Raw genomic sequence first — 20,393 nt, forward strand, 5'->3', positions numbered from 1 at the left:
GGTGTGGATTAAACTACACATCCACAGACTACAGCAGGGGAGCATTTAATAGCTTCAAAGAGCAGGAATTCTATTATGAGACAATATATGAAGTTTTGCACTTAAAGCAACAACCCTCATGTTTCCACTTGTAACATTTAGGCAATTCCAAACCAGAATTAATTGCTCCCACAGGTACAATTGTACCACAGGTACAAGAATGAGTGATTGTGTCAATGTATATTAAGTTACAGTTTGGGGGGCTGGGTTTATTTTGCTATCACAGGGTGAATTTTTGATTTTGTTTTGTATATATAGCACTGATTTTGGCACATACAACTTTTATAGTTTGCCTGCAGCCTGGCTACAAGCTTATAAATTTTACAGGTAGATTGGTGTGTTTGTATTTTGAAAGTCTTTATATCAATTGCTTCTTACACACTTCCAAATGTATATCAGTAAAAATGCACACATTAGAAATATACATATGTATATTAAGAAATTTATATGTATCTTTATTTATACTTCAGTGACACAGGTTTCTGTTTGAGAACCTGATTCCTTATGCAAGCAAAATAATGATTGATTTTGCTCAGATTAGCAGCTGCAATGGACTGCAGGCTCATGAGCTGTTGCCTGGAGCATTTTTTGCCTTTTTGAATTAAAACTGCAATCTTTCTGTCATGCAAGTTTAATGAAAAAAACCTGTTTGCATAGGTCTGCCATGTACTCTGGATTGGCCAATGTAGCATGGATATTGAACTGGTAAATACAACTCTCAGTTGCTGCTCAACCATGGCTTTTAAAACTAGTGAAGCAAAGCATAATTAAAATAATCAAAATGGAAATAATGAAATTCTCCACAGAGCAGGATGTGTGCTTTCTATTTTATAATATGCTGGGATAACCTTTTTAAACTTGGTGTTGTTTTGGTTCGGTTTTATTTAAAAAAAAATAATTACTTGAGTTAAAAAAAAAAACAACAACAAAGAAACAAAAAAAAACAAGACCCCACAAACAATTATAATGAGGATTGGATTTCCCAGAGCTGACATTCACTGAGGTGGCTTTATACCTGTAAAGTGAGGCATATTAATTACTCCAGGGTTCAAATGGTGGAAGAAATTTAGAAATGAGAAACCAGAGTGTTTCTCAGGATATTAAAGTATTTTTTTAAAGGATGATTTCACTTGAAATGCCTTCCTCTCACTTAATAAACAAACTGTATTTTCTGTGGTGGTAAAGCAAACAGTGGTGTGAAAAACACAGTGAAATAAGTTTGTTCCTGTGCAATGAGGTCTTGAGTGAAATGTTCTGGAGCAAAACTCTTGCACAGGTACCAGAAACAACCTCTCCAAAGTGCTGGACTGGAAAATCAGCAGTGATGGCACATTTTTATTAAAGAAAGAAGGGGCTGTTGGCTCTGTCTCCTGGGCTTTTTTCTATTTTTTTTTTTTTTTTTTTTTTTTTTTTTACACGCTGTGAATGTCAACCGAGTTGTTTTCATCCGTCTCAACTACAGAGACAACACAGGAGCAGCCAGCGCCCGTCTGCAGGAATTAACCCAAAGCCATCCTGGGGAATTCTGCAACCCCAAGAGAGCATTTCTATACATTACGTGGATAAGCAGATAAGGTATTGAAATCCCGGAGATTTTATCACTGGCATTGCAAGCGGAAATAAAAAAATTAAAAAAATAAAAAATATATTAAAAAAAAAAAAAAAAAAAAAAAAAAAAAGAAAGAAAATCGCTTATGTTAAACACGCCATTTATTTTTGATAGCACGATTTTAATAAAATTGTTTAGCAAGAGCCTGGTACCGCTGCATTTAGAGGCGGTCCCGGGAGCCCTCCCTGCCGGGGCGGTGCCGGGAGCGGTGCCGGGGCGGGGCGGTGCCGGGAGCGGTGCCGGGAGCGGTGCCGGGGCGGTGCCGGGAGCCGGGCCGGGTCGGGGCGGTGCCGGGAGCCGGGTCGGGGCGGTCCCTCGGCAGCCGGGGGCGGGGATCGCGGCGCGATGGCGGCGGCCTGGCCGGAGCTGGATGCTGCGGGCCGGGAGCGGCGGCGGGAGCTGAGCCTGCCCGGAGCTGCGGTAGCGGAGCGGGTGGCGGCGGAGGGGGGGCGGCTGCCGCCGGCTCTGCTGGCGCTGCCGCTGCTGCAGTCGCTGGAGCTGAGCGGGTGCCCGGAGCTGCGGGAGCTCGGCCCGGGGGTGGCCGCCGCCCTGCCCGCCCTACACACGCTGGTGCTGCGGGGAAACGCGCTGGGCCCCGCCGGGCTGGGTGCGGGGCTGGGCGGGCCGCTGCCGGCCCTCCGCCTCCTCGACCTCTCCGGGAACGGCCTGGAGGGGCTGCCCGCCGAGCTGGGGGGGGCGGAGGAGCCGGCGGCAGCTCCGGCCTCAGCCCCGGCCTTCCCGCAGCTGCGCAGCCTCAACCTCAGCGGCAACCGGCTGCGGGAGCTGGGACCGGGCTTGGCCCGCGCCGCCCCGCAGCTCCAGGCGCTGCTGCTCTCCGGGAACCGGCTGCGGGTACTGCCCGGCCGGCTGCTGCCCCACGGCGCCGGTCCCGGGGGGCCCTTCCCGCTCCTCAGCCGTCTGGAAGCGGCCGACAACGAGGTGGAGGAGCTGGGGGCTGACATCGCCTTCCTGCCGGCGCTCAAGGTGGGAGCAGCCCCCTCCATCACCACCCTCTACCCTTTCTCTGTCTCCAGCTCTGTCTCTTATCTCTTATCTCTGTCTCTTCCAGAGCCTGGACGTGGCCAACAACCACCTGAAGGAGCTGCCCGCGGCACTGGCCGACTGCCCCCGGCTGAAGGAGGCCAACTTCAGAGGCAACCAGCTGAAGGACAAGAGGCTGGAGAAGATGGTGAACGGGTGCCAGACAAAAGCCATCCTGGAGTACCTGCGGGCTGGGGGCCGCGGGAAGGGGAAGGCTGAGAGCAGCAGAGAGGAGGCGAGGAAGAAGAAGAGGGAGAAGCAGCAGAAGAAGGACGGTGGGGACGGGGAGCAGGACGAGCTGGAAGAGGCGAGCAAGCTGCTGGTGAAAGTTCTGCACATCTCTGAGAACCCGGCACCCTTGGTGGTCAAAGTGAGCCAGGGTGTCAAGGATGTGCGGCCCTTCATCGTGTGCTGCGTGCTGAAGGGAGTGAATTTACAGCCAGGAAACTCTCTGAAGAGGTTCCTGTCCACACAGGTAACTGCTGCAGCCTGTGGTCCTCGTTTGGGACAGGAATGTTAGTAGCAGTTGGACAGGCAGTCCATAATAAGCAAAACTGATTATTCTGAGGAATGTAATAGCTATTTCCACGGGATGGTATCCATTGTTACTTCTGTAACAACAGCTTGTTACTGCTCTGGGACCTGCTGAGAGGCAGTAGCAAACCTGTGTCTGTCAGAAGTACCCTGGTTTGGCTCCAGGTTTCCCAATCAGCACCAAAATTCTCTTGCACACCCAACCTTCCAACCAAGGTATCATAACCACGAGCTTTCCCCTGGTGTACTCCTCATCTGCCCATTAGGTGGCAGGTGTTAGCTTCTCCTCAGGGTTTTTCTTCATTTAAAACTCTTTCCCATTTCAGAAACATGTCACGTGCTGTACTTTGCTGTGTTTTTCTTCTGGCTTGTCATTCAGATAAAATTATTTCACAAGTGGGGCTCATTTTACTTTCAAAGCATTACTCAACTAGCTGATAATGCTACAAACTTTAAATCCATAAGAATACTGAGCCCCAGAAGGAATAAATCGTGTTGATGTTTGTGACATATTTTGATGGTGTTCTTTTTGTTGCAGACTAAACTGCATGAAGACATTTGTGAGAAGCGGACAGCAGCCACAATTGCCACTCACGACTTGCAGCTGATCAAAAGTCCTCTGATCTACACTGTTCAGCCTCCTGATGAACTGAAGGTAGGGCTGGTGGAATCAGTTGGCCTCCACTTTTTTTCCTTTTTTGTTTTTTTCTGGAACCATGTTAAACGGAAAGCATTTTTTCCTCTGCCCTTTAGATCCTTGAAAATGAATTCCAGAAACTTTAATTTAGAAGCTTTTCTTGCTAGCCTGCTATAAGAATGCCTGCTTGAACAAGCCTCACAGAGCTATGTAGTATTATTCCAGGACCAATTAAGAGTGCATTTCATAGAATCATAGAATTGGCTGGGTTGGAAGGGACCTCAGAGATCATCAAGGCCAACCCTTGATCCAGTCCTGCTGCAGTTCCCAGCTCATGGCACTGAGTGCCACATCCAGGCTCTTTTGAAATATCTCCAGGGATGGAGAATCCACCCCTTCCCTGGGCAGCCCATTCCAATGTCTGATCACCCTCTCCATAAAGAAATTCTTCCCAATATCCAACCTAAACCTCCCCTGGCACAACTTGAGACCTCTTGTGCCCTCTTGTCTTGCTGAGAGTTGCCTGGGAGCAGAGCCCAGCCCCCCCCTGGCTCCAACCTCCTTTCAGGGAGTTGTAGAGAGTGATGAGGTCTCCCCTGAGCCTCCTCTTCTCCAGCCTCAACACCCCCAGCTCCCTCAGCCCTTCCTCATAGGATCTGTGCTCGAGTCCCTTCACCAGCCCAGTTGCCTCCTTTGGACCTGCTCCAGCACCTCAATCTCCTTCCTGAGCTGAGGGGCCCAGAACTGGACACAGGACTCGAGGTGTGGCCTCACCAGTGCTGAGTACAGGGGCAAAAGGACATAAAGTTTTAATCTCAGTATGATGATTTGTGTTAAATAAAAAGTGTGTTTCCACACTGAATAACTTGTCAGGACCAATGGTGTACAGAAGGATGGTTTTGATTGCTGGCTTGTTTACAGGAGAACTTTAACAATCCCAGGGTTTGGGTTAATCTTAAATGTTTGTTTTCTTGTATGGTGCAGATAACACCCTTGGGTAGGAAGGAGATCAAGGCAAAGGATCTTCTCCGACAGCTGCACTCAGAAGCTGAGGAGCAGAGGAAACAGAAGAAGCGTCAGAATGTGTCAGGGCTCCACAAGTCAGTGCACTGATCTTTTGTGGGTTTCTTGGCAAAACTAACTTGCTTCTCTCACTCTTTTCAGCCGTTGTGTGCAGCTGCTGTTTCACTTGCTCATTTTTTCTTTCTTTGGCTTTCTGGGCAGGTATCTCCAGTTACTGGATGGCAAAGATAACTACCCATGTCTTGTGGATGCTGAAGGCACTGTGATTTCCTTCCCGCCAATAACCAACAGTGAGAAAACAAAGGTATCCTTCTTAGTGGAATGATATTAGTCAGATTTAGTGTTTCTTCCTACTGAGAGGTATTTAACTCCAAATTCAAAGATACCCACAGTTTTGAAACTTGTGGTGCTGTTCCAAATGTAAATTTTCAAAGCCTGAATCCTCTCTGCTTGACTGTCAGAGGTGGCTTCATCAAAAGGCAGGAATATGTTGTTTTAATTGACTAGAGAAGGGCAGTCCTTTGGCTGAGCTGAATGAAAGCCTTTCACTCAGTTTGTGTCTTGAAGTTTTGCCAAGTGTCTGGCTTTTCCTGTGAAATTCTTACAGATCAGAAAAGAGACCCGTGATCTATTTCTGGAGGTGACAAGTGACACCAGTTTACAGATATGCAAAGATGTCATGGACACACTAATTCTGGTAAGCAGTTGAGTAAAATAATCCTGTCAGTTCTTGGTGTGGTTCTCAGTTAAATATCTAATTGCTCACGTGTATTTAGAAGAATACAGAAGTTGATTTTTATTTCAGTAGCATTTTTATTCCCTCTCCCACACTTACCAGGATAAATAATGTTCTGTTACCACAACTGGAAATTTATGGTCTGCTTTCCAAGAGAATTAATCTTCTGTTCTCTGTGGTTTTTTGCCTTTAACAGAAAATTGCAGAACTGAACAGAGTTACCTTGGATAATAAGGAGGTCTCAGGCTCAGATAATGAGTCAGATGCTCTTCATGGACCAGTGAATTTGAACCCCAGCCAAAATGAGCATCCAGTGAATCTTCCCTTGGTGGTGGAGCAGGTTCGAGTGGTGGACACAGATGGAAACTTGAAAGTACTTTATCCTTCAAAAACTGACCTGACAACAGTCTCCTCTCTTCTGACTGTAATACGTTAGCAGCTACCAAAGCTAAGAAATTTACTCCACTTTCCTTTTTTCCCATGTCCAACAATGCAATCTGTGCACAGTGAGCTGGTTAGTTTTTTGTTGTTTTCTTTTTTTTAAAGAAAAGATGCAGTGCATCCTGCCTGGGTACCTAAAAGTTTGATCAAGCTACAGCAAGGAGTGTTGCATTCTTTCAGCCTTAATAGAAAGTCATCTGTATTCTGACTGGGCAGAGATAACAGCATCTTCAAACATGCACTTAAGGGCAGAGTTTGGAAGTCAGAGCACATTAATGTGTAGAGCAAATAATCATTGTGATGTCTTAGTGTTTACAAAGTGAGTGCAGTCATGTTTTCTGCAAGATCACTATTTCTTCCTGGTCTGTTTCAGCTGGATTATTTTTTTTGGCAGCTAAACTGAGAAATCCAGTAGGTGACAGCACTGAAACAAAGTCAAGTTCTGTGCACCAGTGGCAGAAGACAGAATGCAAAACTACTTTGCTCACATCTCATTCTGCACCATTTTATTTTTATATCTGGAAAAATTTGGAAACTTTAATAGCTGTCAGAACTTGAGTGAGTTTTAAAGTGATGGTTTCTGTGTTCAGACATTAACACAGCTTCCTTTTTTTAAGTGAAAATTGTGACTGCAGGGGCTTGTGTGTCCCAGTGTATTTTACAGCCTTCATCCATCCTTGTGGAATTACCACCTGTAGTGAGCTTGTGGTGTGCCTGTTGAGTTACTCTTGATGGAGCACAGAATTTATTCTTGCTCAAGCAGTTTGGTTCTGTTCAGAGGGCTATTGCTGCCTTTCATTGACACTACCAAAGCTCCCTGTCTCCCCAGAACACAATCACTCTTGCTCAGAGTGATCTTTCTGGAGCTTTCTGCCACCCTCCCAGATGAAGAGTGTCAGGGACATCTTCCAAAACACAGGTAGTTTGCATGGCTCTGATTTTTGCAGTCTGTGGGTGACTTACACACTGGGGCTACTACCTGTGTTAATGCAAACCTCTTCATAAGCTAGGGTGACCTACAGATCCACCTTTTTTTTTGGTTAAAAATGATACAGAACTCTAACTGAACTCCCAGGTACTGTGTCAAATACGTCCATGTGTTGGGACCTGCACACTGAATGGAAAAATAAAACCTCTGTTGCCATCAGACATTACTGTGACTTGTTTTGGCATTGGTGAGTTTTCCAGTCATGTAAATAGACTAATGTGCTGAAGCAGCTATTGTGTACTGCAAAAAAAAAAAAAAAAAAAGGTAACTTTAAGACTTCCTAGCTACTTGTAACCAAGGAGCCCTTAGTGCTGAGCTTCTGTTCTACAGATGACTGATTTACAATGAATTGTGCTCTGAGTCAGTGGAAAAAATGGGAGTAAATATTCTCAGAGAACTTTATTTTAGATAAATGAGTTTAATTTGTTAGTAAACGAGTTTCACTGTTAGTAAGTCACTATCTGAAGACCAAGAAAATGGGAGCCTGAAGTTGGTGAGGTGCTGACTTGGCTGTTGGAGCTGCTTTTTGGGCACTGATAGGTGCTATCCTACATGACTCTGTTTCCTCCCCTTGGCACTGGCAGCCGTGTCATTGTAGAGTGGTGGGACCTTGATGTTGTTCTGCTTCAGCATCTGATAGAACTCCATCCGTTCATTGATTATTTTCTGAAAATTAGGGGGGTGTAAAAGGAGTGGGAAAGCATGAGGTGGAAAGCAGAACTGCAGCACGTGTTGTTACCTCATCAGCCCCTTGCTGGCTGCTGGAAAAAGAGCCACATACCTGCATTGCCTCCAGCACCTCCTCATCTGTGAGCTCTGCCTGGGGAGGTTTGCTGCCTGCTGCACTGAACGTAGCCTGGATTATTTTGCTTCGGTATCTTTCAAACTTGTGATAAAAGAGGAAAGAAACAGGTGTGTTGAGTCTTCAGCACTGGTTTAGATTGACAGACTAGAGGCTTGGTCTTAAGTTGTGCCAGGGGAGGTTTAGGTTGGACATGAGAAAGAATTTCTTTCTGGAGAGGGTGATCAGCCATTGGAATGGGCTGCCCAGGGAAGGGGTGGATTCTCCATCCCTGGAGATATTTCAAAAGAGCCTGGATGTGGCACTCAGTGCCATGGGCTGGGAACCACGGGGGGAGTGGATCAAGGGTTGGACTTGATGAGCTCTGAGGTCCCTTCCAACCCAGCCCATTCTATGATTCTATGACTGTGCTGTCAGACTTTATCCACATGCAGGTGAAGTTGAGGTGTCTCCCAGGAGGGAGGTGGGAGCCTGTAGGGAAGGAGGCTCTGCCTACCTTGCTGGCCATGCCTTCCAGTACCACTCTAGTTTGCAGCTCCTTGTGCTTCAGTGCCTCAACTTGGCTCTGGATTGCTTCTTGGGCCTCCTGCTGCTTGCGGATGTGGTACCGGCTGGTCAGAACCTCTGTCCGTAGCTGGCTGACTGTCTCCTGTAACTTGGTGATCAGCTCGTTCTGCTCAGCCAGTTTAGATTCTTGTTCTGCAACAACCTGAGGAGATGCATAAATGAAGCTGTTACTGTGAGGAAGAAAGTGAGCAGGCTTGGCAGCAGCTTCCCACTCTCTGGTCCAAATGCTTCTTGTATTTCCTGGGCAGAACCTACAGGCTAACAACCTTGCCAGTGCTGGTAACTCTCATTACACTTGGTGCTTTCTCTAGAACTACTGGATTGAGTAGGGCTTTTATAATGAGGCGCACTCCTCCAAGGCTAAAACAAACACAACTAAGCAGCTAAGGTGAGAATCCTCTGTAGCAGCTTTGGCAAAAACTACCTGCTGAAGACTGTAGTTCTCCTTCCCCATCGTCGCTATCATTTCGTCGTGTTTCCGTTCATCTCTCAGGCTGCAAAACTTAAAAAGAGAAAAGAGACCTCAGCTTTGCAGTTCACAAATGCCCCTCCTGGCTATGAGAGAAGGGACTGCTGCAAGAAGCCCAAATTCCCAGCTGCCAGCTCTCCTAAAAGCAGTGGCCACCGTGGTCTCAGGGTGGTACCTTGGCAGACATGGCTTGTAGCTGATGTTCTCTCTTTCTGATCTGCTTCTGGAGCATTTCCTTTTCAGATTTGATTTTCCGAAGCTGGGATTCTTGGATCTCCAGTTGTCTTTGCAAAGAAGAGATGGTACCTGTAAGGTTGGAGTACCTGCTGTTAAGCAAACTGAATCCCTGCAAAAAAAAAACCCTTCATGGCTCCTTTTTTCAGGTCAGCTGTGTTGCAACCATCTGTGTGGGTGAAGCTGATGCTACAGCCACAGCAACACCAGTTGGTAATGCAGTTTGTAGTGCTTTGCTGGGATGTGTTAGTGAGCCTAACTTCACTGGGTGAGGCAGGAGCTACTCTGAGAACTCTGAATGTTGGTAGCACAAGCAGAGGTTTGCCAGCGTGCTGAAAATCTCCTGCATGCCCCAGAATACCACTTGGAGCTTTCTCTGCTGGGTTTTTTCAGGTACTGGTAAGGGGAGAGTGGCTTCAAAACAAGCAGCATTTCAGCCTCTCTGTAAGCAGCACTTGAAAGCAGGAGGCTTTGTGCTTACCAGGACCTAACCTAGAATTTTTTCTAGGTAAAAGGAGCAGAATCACAAGAAGATGGAAGTCAGTAGCCAGGAGAAGACAGTGATTCCTTCCCGGGTACCTGTGGCTATGCTGTAGTCATCCTTTGCTTTCTGCAGTTCCTCGCTGAGCTCTTGCTCGGCACTCTGCATCTCGGTGAGCTTTGCCACACGCACCTACAGCTTCAAGACCCCACGAGCGTCCGTGTCGGTGACAGCTTCACCGGGGGGGGCAGCTTCACCTGACCTGGATCCACGTCCTGGAGAGGAGTGAGAGGACTCCCGTGCAGAGAGGTGGGTGCAGAAGCCGGAGCTCAGCCGGCGGTCACCTCCCTGGTGCCTGGGAAGGCGATTTGTCCCCTCTCCCGGCGCCGCCAGGGCACGGAGCACTGGGTGTCGGACGGATGGGGACCGGGGGTTCCCTCGGGGCAGGGGCCGCTCCGCCTCCCGCTCGCTGCCAGGCAACGGCGGCGGGTCCGAACCTTCCGCTTCCGGAGCGACCGGGACCCGGGGGAGGTTGGAGGGGGGGGTTGGTGAGGGGGGGGGGGGGTCGGGGCCGCCGCCATGGGGCGGAAGAAGAAGACGCTTCACGATTACGCGGCCGAATTCTCGGAGCTGTCGGTGAAACGGCACCTGCTGGAGCGCGGCGGGGCCGGGGAGGCGGCGGTGGTGGAGACGCTGTACTGCACCTCCTGCCAGCTGCCCATGCGGGTCCGCCGCGACCGCATCCTGGAGCACCTCTCCTCCGGCCGGCACTACCGCAACCGCCGCCTGCTCCGCCAGCACGGCCTGCGGGCCCCGCTCCTCCTGTGAGTGCCCGGCCAAGGGGCTTCTTCCCTTCCATCGGGTTAAACCCCCCCTCCTCTCCCTTTCCGTCCCTCCCCGCCTAATCCCTCCTCTTGTCTCGCCCAGCTCTGCAGGTCCAGACGTCGGTCCCGGCTTGCCCCTGCAGCTCGACGCGCCCTCCCTGCTCTCCCAGCCCTCCATCATCCTGGCCGGTACCAGCACCACCTACGGCATGGTCCCCTCGCCGCCCTCCTGCCACAAGCCTCTCTTTCCCCTCTTCCCCCTCGCCGCCAGCGGGGCCGCTCCCAGGGAAGACCCCGCTCCCTCCACCAGTTGCCCCCCGGCTCTTCCCACCCTCCACACCAGGATCGCGCCCGCACCCCCGAAACGGCGCAGCCCGAGCGGGGCCGTCACCGAGGCCTCCGACAGCTCCGTGCCCGCCGGGCAGCAGGGCAGCGGGGTCGGGCTCGCCCTCTTCGGCGCAGGGTTGGCTCACAAAGCCTTGTTTCAAAGCCTGATGGAGGAACACGGCTGCAGCTTGCTCTACGTCGTGGAGGATGAGCTGGAGGAGGTGGAACGCGCCTTCGGGGCTGAGTTCCTGGCTGGCACCAGGGTGCTGAGGCAGCAGGACGCCGATGTGGCACTCGGCGATCAGAGGTACTGCCCATCACTTAACTCCTCTGCTCGGTTCTTCCAGGGTCGGTTCTTCTTCTGGGTGTGGGGCTTGCTTCCCCTCGCTGGAAATTGCCACTGTGCCATAGCAACCCCAGACCTTGTCTGTGGGAGCAGAGTGGGATGGAAGGGCTGCTGCAGGATAAGCCTTATGTACCACTTCATCAGAAATCCCTGAAGGGCTTGGTTTGACTCCTGTGCCCAGAATCGGTGCAAACTCAGAGGAGTTTAGTTGCAGGCAGTTTTGTTAAGAGGTATAAAAGGGTCCTTATTGGCCTCCGTTGCCATAGAGCAATAAACAGCAGGCTGCCCTTCTGCATAGCAGGTTTTCTGCCACAAATTAGCTGTCTGAGTTTGGTGGCTCTTTTGTAGCTGTCTGAAATCAGCAAGGATTGCTGTAAATAGGAAAGATTGTGATGTTTTGCTTTACAGTTGAACTGAGGAAGTAACATCTAGTGATGTGGTTACAGTTTGTTCTAACATTGGTATTTTAAATATAACTGCAAAAGTGAAAGGCACAGCTTCTCAGAAAGATGGATTTGGTGTTAGAAACTAAATACTGGTAGTAAGCTCAGATATACTGATGGCTTCTGCAGCAGCTGTACCACATACTTTCAGTTTCAGTGTATGTGGTACCCTGCAGGCTTTAACTTGTGTTCAGAGCACACCTTTGGAAGCCTTTCTTCTTCAAGGTGCAGGAAAAGCAATGTAATTCCATCATGCCACTTGTCACTGTAACCTCTGTATGTCATCCCAAACCTCTGTATGTCATCCCAAACCTCTATATGTCATCCCAAACCTCTGTATGTCATCCCAAACCTCTATATGTCATCCCAAACCTCTGTATGTCATCCCAAACCTCTATATGTCATCCCTTACCTCTGTATGTCATCCCAAACCTCTGTATGTCATCCCAAACCTCTATATGTCATCCCAGACCTCTATATGTCATCCCATACCTCTGTATGTCATCTCAAACCTCTGTATGTCATCCCAAACCTCTATATGTCATCCCTTACCTCTATATGTCATCCCTTACCTCTGTATGTCATCCCAAACCTCTATATGTCATCCCAAACCTCTATATGTCATCCCTTACCTCTATATGTCATCCCAAACCTCTATATGTCATCCCAAACCTCTATATGTCATCCCATACCTCTGTATGTCACCCCAAACCTCTATATGTCATCCCTTACCTCTGTATGTCATCCCAAACCTCTGTATGTCATCCCAAACCTCTATATGTCATCCCAAACCTCTATATGTCATCCCAGACCTCTATATGTCATCCCATACATCACCCTTGCAAGCAGGTACTAATCCAGAACATTGGGGGGGGGGTTCTGTCTTTTTTTTTTTTTTTTTAAACCCTTCCTCAAAGTTTAAAGCAGCCACTGTGAAAATAACCCTAACTGCAACAAGCTTTAGCACATTATTCATTCTGGTGAAAAAGCTGCCCTCACAAAGACCTTTCTCTTGACTTCTTCAGAGTCTCTGGAGCCATTGTTTGTTTGCCCCCTGAAGATGCCTCTGAGGTTGTGATAGAAGCTTTGCGAGCAGGTAAGAGAGGCCTCAAGGCTCACACCTTGAGGCTTGCTCAGCTCATTAAATGTGAATGCTTCTTGTTTCAGCAGTGTCCCTTGAGTTGTTCAGGCTATCTGGTTGTGTAATTAAGGATAAATTAGTGCAGTAATGTTTCACTGATGTTTCCTAGAGTGGAATGATGGACGCGTTCTCGCAAGATTAAAACGTTCTGTTTATCCTGCCTGTGGTGCTGTGTTCTCTGCCTTTTTGCACAGGGAAAGGTGTGTTTTGTGAGAGGCTGCCCAGTTTTGACAGGCAGATGGCAGAAGCTTGTTTTGATGAAGCTGACAGATGTGGAAGACCCCTGGTGTGTGGATTCTACAAGTAAGACCAGCATTTTTTTCCCGATTTATACGTGATAAGCACATGTCTGGAAGCAACATCAATTCCAGGCTTTCCCAAATTTGTCCCTGAACAAACTTAGCTTTTCACTGTTGCTTGTTAACTTTGTTCATCTGGGAGTTAATTGGACTGGATTGATTCTTTATGCTTATGGAGATAAAATCTCCCTGTCATTAATAAAAGTTCTCAAATAAAAGTTCTCTCTAATGGATGCTAATGGAACCCAAACAAAGCTTTCAAGGTGTGAAAGTTCCATCTTTGTTTTTTAAAATGGGCAAAGGCAGTTGGGGTCCACATTTCCTCAGTCCTCTTGAGGTTTTGCAAACAACTGCAGCTGGTAGGAGCTTCAGAGAAGGAAATATTGTGGTGGTGCTGTGCCATTCTCTGAGGTGGTTTCTTGGTCTGTGGTTTTAGGATGGTTTTAGGATGTTTTTTTTTTTTGCTCGTGGTTTTTCGTGCACGTGCTGGGTCAGGCAGAGCTCTGATTTGGTTTTATGTCCATGCACTGCAGTGGTGGCAGCAAGCACCTGGGTGACCTCCTCTTCTCCCAAAGGCTGTGCCACATCCCTTGTTTCTCTTTGCAGGCGTTTTGACCCAGCCCTGCAGTTCCTGTACAAGAAGGTCCGTGACAGCCAGGCCCTGGGGAGGATCCACAGGATATCTGCCATCAGCAGCATCTACCCAGCCTCCCCTCTGAGCTTCCTCAAAACATCAGGTCCTCAGCAGCTCTCTTCTCAAAAGTTTGTTCTCAAAAGGCTGGAAATGTCTCGTGTGGTGGTGGGAAGTCCCCTGTGTTTGTGTAGCATGGGTTTTCTTTTGAGAAGCATTTTCCTTACCAGGAAAATTGCACTTTTCTGTTTGCTTTTAATGCTGCTTTTGTCAGCGTGGGGGGTTTTCTATATTGATCTCAGTGCAGTTCAGAAGTCTACATGGACTGTGGAGACCTTAATGCCCAATATTGCTTTTTCTAGGTGGAATTTTTTATAATGCTGCCGTGCACGAGATAGATATTGTCAGTTTGTTGCTGGGAGAGAGTGCACCAGATACAATATTTTCACTGGGCCATGCATTCTGTGCAGGTAAGAATTTATTTTTTATAGTTTAGTGTGTACCTCTGGTCTTCAGTGCTAAAACTGGGGAGAAAAAACATACGAGAGCACCATAGGCATGATGTAATTGTTCCATCAGAGAACAGTTGGAAAAAAAAGTCTAGTGAAATAGAAGGCAGGTTTCTCATGAAGGTGTAGGCAGGGTATTTTGGGATGATTCCTGAATTTTATCAATTCTCTGCTGATGTGAAGTGGTTTCTGTTGAGGCATCACTGAATGCTGCTCTGTGGGGTGATAGAGGGCTATCAAGTTTGCTGTTGGAAAACCAGAGTGCAGAAAATAATCAGCAAAACCTTCTGCTTACAAGAACACCAGCACAGCCTTTTCCAGTTCTTTGCTTTCTCCCATTTCTCTGGTGCTTTCCTCTTGCTCTCAGCACAGTTAAAGATGTGAACTTACTCTGGTTGGTGTCAAGCTCACGGGCATGTTCTGGGTTACCAGAATAATTTAAAGTAACCCTAAAACTGGAAGATACCCTTTTTAAAATGGAAATGCAAAGTTTTAATTAAGGTAATTGCTGCCAACCTGGACTGGCTGTTGTTAGGAGGCACAGCCTGCAATGCTCTAACCCATGGTGAAGTGTTGACATGCAGCAAACAAAACACCCCAGGGAAGGGTTTTGTACCATCTCCCACGAGCTGGAAGTTGCCTGACCTTGGAGGTAATAAACTGCAAAGGCAAATGTGGTTGGAAGAAGTGGCAGATTTCTGTAGGGAGAGCCCCTGGCTGGGAAGGTGGAGGCAGGCCCTGGGGCTGCAGCTGTCTGCAGAGCTCCTTGTTCTCCATCAGAAATGCAGAAAGTGTTTTGCTGGTCCTGCTTGGAGGTTTGGTGGTGCCAGTGGCACCTCTTAGAGGAAGAAGAGCACTTTGCAGTCGTCATACTTGCTGGTTTGCTGTTCCTGGTGTGAGCAGCTGCCTTTTTTTGTCACTCAGATATGGCCTGCCTGAAGGATGCAGACTCTGTAGCTGTCAGCATGAAATTCCCCAGTGGAGCAATTGTGACTTTGGACATCAGCCAGCACTGCACTAAGAGCTGTGAGCAGAGACTCCAGGTGTGTTCTCCCTTCCCAGCCCAGCACCACCTGTCCCCTTGTCGTGGTGACCTCTTGTGCCTGCAAGCATCTCACAAAACTCCTCTGTACCTCGGGCTTGTTTCTGCTTGTTGAATCTACAACCCACTTTCTCTTTTCCCACCCCAATTTTGCCTCTGCTGACCTGTGTTGTGTGGGGGTTACAAGCTGCCTGCAGGAGCAGGAGTTGGTGTCAGCCCTCCTGAGGCTGAAATGTTGTCACACAGTTCACTTGTTGTCTTGCCAGGGTGTTTCTAGGTGTGTAGCAAGCCAACAATTAAGCATATTAAAGGAGAAGGAAAGTGTTAACTTGGAGCAAATTATAAATTCTTAAAAGTCATGAATTGTAACAGATGCGTGGGCTGGATCTGGGGAGTTGTATTTGTTGAAAAGTTTGTTGAATATTTAAAAGAGAAGCTTTGATCACATGGAAAACAAAAAAGTGGAGGGATCCCATAAGCAGAAGCTGCTGTATTACAGCACATATTGTCTGTTGTGTCTGATCCAGACAAAAGGGGTAGATCCTGATTTTAGAAGCTACCTTTTTTTCCTTGGTTGTACAAACCAGGCCTTCTACAGACTAGCCAGGTGTTTAAGATGAAAAGCATAAGTTTAAAAACATTCTTGTCTTTCCCCTTCACTGCCTCCCTGCAGGTTCAGGGCTCCCAAGGAACGTTGCGGGTCGATAATCAGAATCCACTGGGAATCACAGAGCATGGAACTTCAGTCTCCTTGTACTCCCAGACCCAGGCTGATCGCTTCAGGGATGCACACAGGGAGCTCTTCCGACACTTCCTGAGAACCCTGAAAGGTAAAACCAAGCTTGGGGCAGTGGCTGGTGCTGTTGCTTTCCATTTGTTTTCAGCAAAAACTTCCCCCGGGAGCTGTTCCAATTGCGACCTGCTCTTCGTGCCTGAAGCCCCAGTAAAGAAATAAGGAGATGTGAAAACTAGGAGTGGGATTTATCAGGGTTGAGTTTAATCCAGTGTGGTGCAGGTGGCTCCCCCTGAGCAAACATGGGGTCTGAGGGGCTGGGACAGGCACCAGGGTTCTCAGTGGGCACGTGTTGAGTGTGTGCAGCTTGGGAAAAACCTGTGTGGAGCAATAAAACTGCCCCTGAAGGAGCTGGTGGGTGAATGTGCAAACAGCTAACCTGGTTTCAGTAAATGAAAATGAACAGCTCAGCTTTGTTGGGGGTTGTGCTGCTTTTCTCACTTTCAGGTCAGTGAAATGGGTGAGGGAGGGAGTGTTGATCTGAAACTGTTCTGAGAAGAAATGAAAACGGGGAGGGAAAATTATTACTCGTGAAGAAAGCAGACAAGGAGACCCTCATCCAGAGCCCTGGCTGCCCAAAGGAGAAAAATTTTCTATTCTACTGGCTACAATGACAAAAGTACAGGATTTTAGTCAAGGGACAGGAAGGAGAAGGGGCTGAATCTTGATTTTTTTTAAATCTGAGGCCCCCGGCCTGGTCACGGTGGGCAGTGATGTGCTGAAAGGCAGAGGAGGTGGTTATAGAGGTTTCATCCAGCACTTTGTTCCTGTCCCTGCAGGCAAGGAGTCCCCTGTGATAACCAAAGAGCAGTTTCTCTGGACAATTCAGGTGGCTGCAGCTGCTGAGCAGTCCTGGAGGAACGGGTCTGCTGTTGACCTGCGGAACGAAGCGATGGATTCCTCTGTGATCAAGACTGAGATCATGTGAAACATTTCCTGAGGTGCAGGATGACCTCAAGCTGTGCCACGGGGAGCTCTGCCCACCTGGGGGTGTCTCCACTGTAACCTTCAAAGTAAGACTTGTGGTTTTGATGTTGCCCCCAGGAGATGGAGGCACTTTTGAACCAGGAGTGCTCAGGAGCGAGGCTACGGGGGTTTCCTCTGCCAGAGCCCTCCAGAAGTTCTGGGCAGTTTCATCCAGGTGGTTTTTCCCTCCTGGAGAGCTCTGTGGTTTTCCTGGGGGAGCACCAGTGCTCCTCAGGCCACGGGATGGTGTAGACTACCACCAGCCTGATGGGAACAGTGCAAGCAGGTGACTTTCCTGGAAACATCACAAGAGAGATGACCTAATGCTCCAAAAACCCCGAGGAGCATCCCTCTGCTCCCTACCCATTTCCCTTCAGTGTATGCAGGAATGTGATTTCTGTTCTGAACTCACCTCAGAACCTCCTATTTATTGCTTGGGTTTCCTAAACCTTTTTGAGAAAAAGTTCTGATTGGATTTGCTGGGGGGGAAAAAAATGAACAAGTGGGGAGGGAGTTGTCCCAACCATCCGGGTACCACTGAAGGGATTTGGTTGTAAGGCCATGAATTGAGGCTGTTCCAGAGGAGCAACACACTTGTAATTTTCAGTACCAGCAGTGCATTATTCCAGGGGTTTTTGGAAAGCAGCTGGTGAGTCTGGAAAGCAGGGATAAGCTGTTATGGGGCCGGGCAGCTGCTGGGGTTGGTGACAGACTGGGTGCTGTCTGGGTTCCCTGCAGCAGCTGCTGTTTCCCTGACTTCAATGCAGATGTTGTACATGAACATTTCAGTAGCAAAACAAAACCAATAATCACATTCCTGAGTGGATGAAGGGTGTCTGATTATGTATTTTTGAGGTATTTTTTTTACAGTCCAGCAGATCTGGAATATACCCCACAAAAAAAGATAGTGCCTTCCACACCAGGCGAGTCTGCTTTTAAACCAGGTTCTTTGTACCTTTATATTCTCATGCTGAGCTCATTGCAGATTATAGATTTTACTATTGTCTATTTCTCCCATGCCTGCTTTCAAGATCTTTTGAAAGCTTTTTTTTTTTTTTTTTTATTGTATTAAAATAACGTTCTTGCAGAGAGTGTTAGTTTATAAATGACACTTCTTGCCAGATTCTTCAGTTCAATCAAGTTCCAGTTCCTACACATGCAATTTATATTATTAAAACTAGAAATAGAAGTGACATTTATAAGTAAAGGCAATTCTATTGTGGAAACTTTTTAACAGTTTGATTTCTCAAACTCAGAAAAGCTGTGTCTTAATGATAAAGATTGCTATCAATTTGATTATTTTCTAGTCATTCATTGGAAAGAAAAAAAAAAAGAGATACCTGCAAAGAAGTATAATTTTGCCTCATTGAATACGACCACTATAGCAATATTTAAAAGGAGGTTTCTTTCCATTGTGGGGTTTCAGGGCAAAGCAACTTCAAGCCCTTCAAGGATGCCTTCTGTACAATATAAGGAAGAATTTAGTTGCCAGGTCTTGTAGTTTCCACGTGTGCTTTTATTGTCTTACAAAAAAAAAAAAAAAAAAAAAAAAAAAAAAAAAAAAAAAAAGAAAGAAAGAAACCACAGCTATAAAAATAACACATTTTCCAAAGATAACATTACCAAAAATACCATTCATACTGTGGCTGGAGTGTATCAGGTAATACTGCCAGAAGAAGCCTCAGTTAACATTGAAAATTTGAATGATTGTTCCAAAACCTGTGAAGCATTAAAGTGCTTTAATTATCCTTCTCTGGGGACACTGGTTCACATTTCAGCAGTGCCAGGGGAGCTGGATTCCTCATCAGTGTCACAGTGGGAGGGAGAGTTATGGCACCTGCAGGGATCTCACTCAGTTCCCCCATCACCTTCCCGTGGAGCTGGGACAGACCCTGGAGGAGAAGGTGAATCTCAGAGGTGAGCCCTGGAGCTTCTGGAGCTCTTCTGCTTTTGGTTACAAGGTCCAGGTCCTTGGGAAGGTCTTTGGGAAGGGTCTCCTGCCTCTTTTTCCCCAGCCTGGAGGTCTCATTGCAGTGTGGGGAGGAGATGCAGGAGTGGGAAGGTGCTGGGCAGTGTGGTTCCTGCACTGGTTCCCTCCTTGAGCCACCCCAGGCTGAGGGTGTTGATGAAGCATCCCCCGTGACCTGGGGGATGTCACCTTTCAAACCATGTAGTCCTGTCAGGGATCACTTGTGTCCCTGCTTTCTGCTGGTTTGGTTTGGTTTTTTTCCAGCCTGAATCAACAGGCAAATTACGCCTGGAAAAAATGACCAGAAACAGAAAAATTGGGAAGACCTCTCATGGTCACCTTGCCCACCTCCTTTCTCCAGCACAGGATCCAATTTACACCTCCTGCATTCCTGCTCTCCAGGTCTAACCTGGCTCTGAGGCTCCTGTGAGGGAGCAGGGAGGGATCAGCCAGACTCTGACTTCCCAGGAGGATTCACAGGCTCAACCCCTCCTCTGCAGTTGTGTGTAAGATTCTCAGAGGAGGAAAAAAAAATTACTTTCAAATAGATAAGGCTGGAGACATGGATTTTCTGCATGTTTACATGCTAGAACATGAAATTAATTTACTTGACACTCTAACGTCTCAGGAGTAAGTATCAATTTTTATAGCTTACATGAAAATAAATCTTTTTTTTTTTTTTCTCCGTACAGCACAACGAGAATACCGTATGTACATTTGGTTCTGTTTATATACACAAAATATTTAGGTACGTGAACACATCAGGAACTGACAAACAGGCTCTACAAAGCAGTGAGGGGAGTGGGGAGGGTTTGGCAGTCCGTCAGGAGCAGGGGTGGTGTGGCTGTGCCTCAGCCACTGGCAGATTCCTGTGCAGAAACAACGGGGCTGGGGGCAGGTCCTGGTTCCAGGGGTTCAGCCCCATCTTGGGCACCACAAAAAGCAGGGGAGCAGTGACAAGGGCTGGGCTGATTAAGAGAAAATGTGCTGGGTTTACTCCCCTCTGCTGGGATCCTCCAGCAAACAAACCCAACCCAAACCCTGGCTGGGTCAGGACCCCCACGGTCCCTGGGTCAGAATCCCCATGGTCCCTGGGTCAGAATCCCCACGGTCCCTGGGTCAGGACCCCCAAGGTCCCTGGGTCAGGACCCCCAAGGTCCCTGGGTCAGAATCCCCATGGTCCCTGGGTCAGGACCCCCACGGTCCCTGGGTCAGAATCCCCACGGTCCCTGGGTCAGAATCCCCACGGTCCCTGGGTCAGAATCCCCACGGTCCCTGGGTCAGAATCCCCACGGTCCCTGGGTCAGGACCCCCACGGTCCCTGGGTCAGAACCCCCGCGGTCCCTGGGTCAGAACCCCCGCGGTCCCTGGCTCAGCCGCCCTCCTGTGGTTCCTCCCAGTGCCTCCCATGGACACTGTGGTTTTCTCTCCAGGGCAGGCACCTCCCGAGCCCCTCGGGGCTGTGCTTTCCTCACACAGCCTGGACAAAAAATCACCTATTT

The 20,393-nt window shown here is 48.1% G+C and overlaps 3 protein-coding genes across 3 annotated transcripts; 2 read left to right on the forward strand and 1 right to left on the reverse strand.

Moving 5' to 3' along the window:
* Nucleotides 1-1,959: 1,959 nt before the first annotated feature.
* LRRC47 (leucine rich repeat containing 47) lies at nucleotides 1,960-7,206 on the forward strand. The gene is made up of 7 exons (XM_071766753.1): nucleotides 1,960-2,632; nucleotides 2,718-3,164; nucleotides 3,762-3,878; nucleotides 4,845-4,960; nucleotides 5,085-5,187; nucleotides 5,491-5,580; nucleotides 5,816-7,206. The coding sequence occupies exons 1-7, from the start codon at nucleotides 1,994-1,996 to the stop codon at nucleotides 6,053-6,055; spliced, it is 1,752 nt and encodes a 583-aa protein (XP_071622854.1). The 5' UTR covers nucleotides 1,960-1,993; the 3' UTR covers nucleotides 6,056-7,206.
* Nucleotides 7,207-7,428: 222 nt separating this feature from the next.
* CCDC27 (coiled-coil domain containing 27) lies at nucleotides 7,429-10,080 on the reverse strand. Its single transcript, XM_071766755.1, has 6 exons — nucleotides 9,700-10,080; nucleotides 9,062-9,192; nucleotides 8,842-8,919; nucleotides 8,347-8,559; nucleotides 7,830-7,934; nucleotides 7,429-7,714 (listed from the first exon to the last, which is right to left on the reverse strand). Exons 1-6 carry the CDS (start codon nucleotides 9,767-9,769, stop codon nucleotides 7,592-7,594), a joined length of 720 nt encoding a protein of 239 aa, XP_071622856.1. The 5' UTR covers nucleotides 9,770-10,080; the 3' UTR covers nucleotides 7,429-7,591.
* A 74-nt stretch (nucleotides 10,081-10,154) lies between these two features.
* LOC139806731 (myo-inositol 2-dehydrogenase-like) lies at nucleotides 10,155-18,216 on the forward strand. The gene is made up of 9 exons (XM_071766754.1): nucleotides 10,155-10,425; nucleotides 10,529-11,059; nucleotides 12,567-12,637; nucleotides 12,877-12,985; nucleotides 13,588-13,718; nucleotides 13,975-14,082; nucleotides 15,046-15,164; nucleotides 15,837-15,993; nucleotides 16,736-18,216. Exons 1-9 carry the CDS (start codon nucleotides 10,181-10,183, stop codon nucleotides 16,882-16,884), a joined length of 1,620 nt encoding a protein of 539 aa, XP_071622855.1. The 5' UTR covers nucleotides 10,155-10,180; the 3' UTR covers nucleotides 16,885-18,216.
* Nucleotides 18,217-20,393: the final 2,177 nt, after the last annotated feature.

This window comes from Heliangelus exortis, chromosome 23, assembly GCF_036169615.1.
Source record: "Heliangelus exortis chromosome 23, bHelExo1.hap1, whole genome shotgun sequence".
NCBI lineage: Eukaryota > Metazoa > Chordata > Aves > Apodiformes > Trochilidae > Heliangelus > Heliangelus exortis.

Coding starts and splice junctions, on each gene's coding strand:
- LRRC47 (XM_071766753.1), top strand. CDS start 1,994: ATGGCGGCGGCCTGGCCGGAGCTGGATGCTGCGGGCCGGGAGCGGCGG. Junction 3,879..4,844: donor AGCCTCCTGATGAACTGAAG/GTAGGGCTGGTG, acceptor TGTATGGTGCAG/ATAACACCCTTGGGTAGGAA. Junction 4,961..5,084: donor AATGTGTCAGGGCTCCACAA/GTCAGTGCACTG, acceptor CTTTCTGGGCAG/GTATCTCCAGTTACTGGATG.
- CCDC27 (XM_071766755.1), bottom strand. CDS start 9,769: ATGCAGAGTGCCGAGCAAGAGCTCAGCGAGGAACTGCAGAAAGCAAAG. Junction 8,920..9,061: donor TACAAGCCATGTCTGCCAAG/GTACCACCCTGA, acceptor TCTCTTTTTAAG/TTTTGCAGCCTGAGAGATGA. Junction 7,715..7,829: donor AGGTGCTGGAGGCAATGCAG/GTATGTGGCTCT, acceptor CCTAATTTTCAG/AAAATAATCAATGAACGGAT.
- LOC139806731 (XM_071766754.1), top strand. CDS start 10,181: ATGGGGCGGAAGAAGAAGACGCTTCACGATTACGCGGCCGAATTCTCG. Junction 10,426..10,528: donor CTGCGGGCCCCGCTCCTCCT/GTGAGTGCCCGG, acceptor TGTCTCGCCCAG/CTCTGCAGGTCCAGACGTCG. Junction 11,060..12,566: donor GTGGCACTCGGCGATCAGAG/GTACTGCCCATC, acceptor TGACTTCTTCAG/AGTCTCTGGAGCCATTGTTT.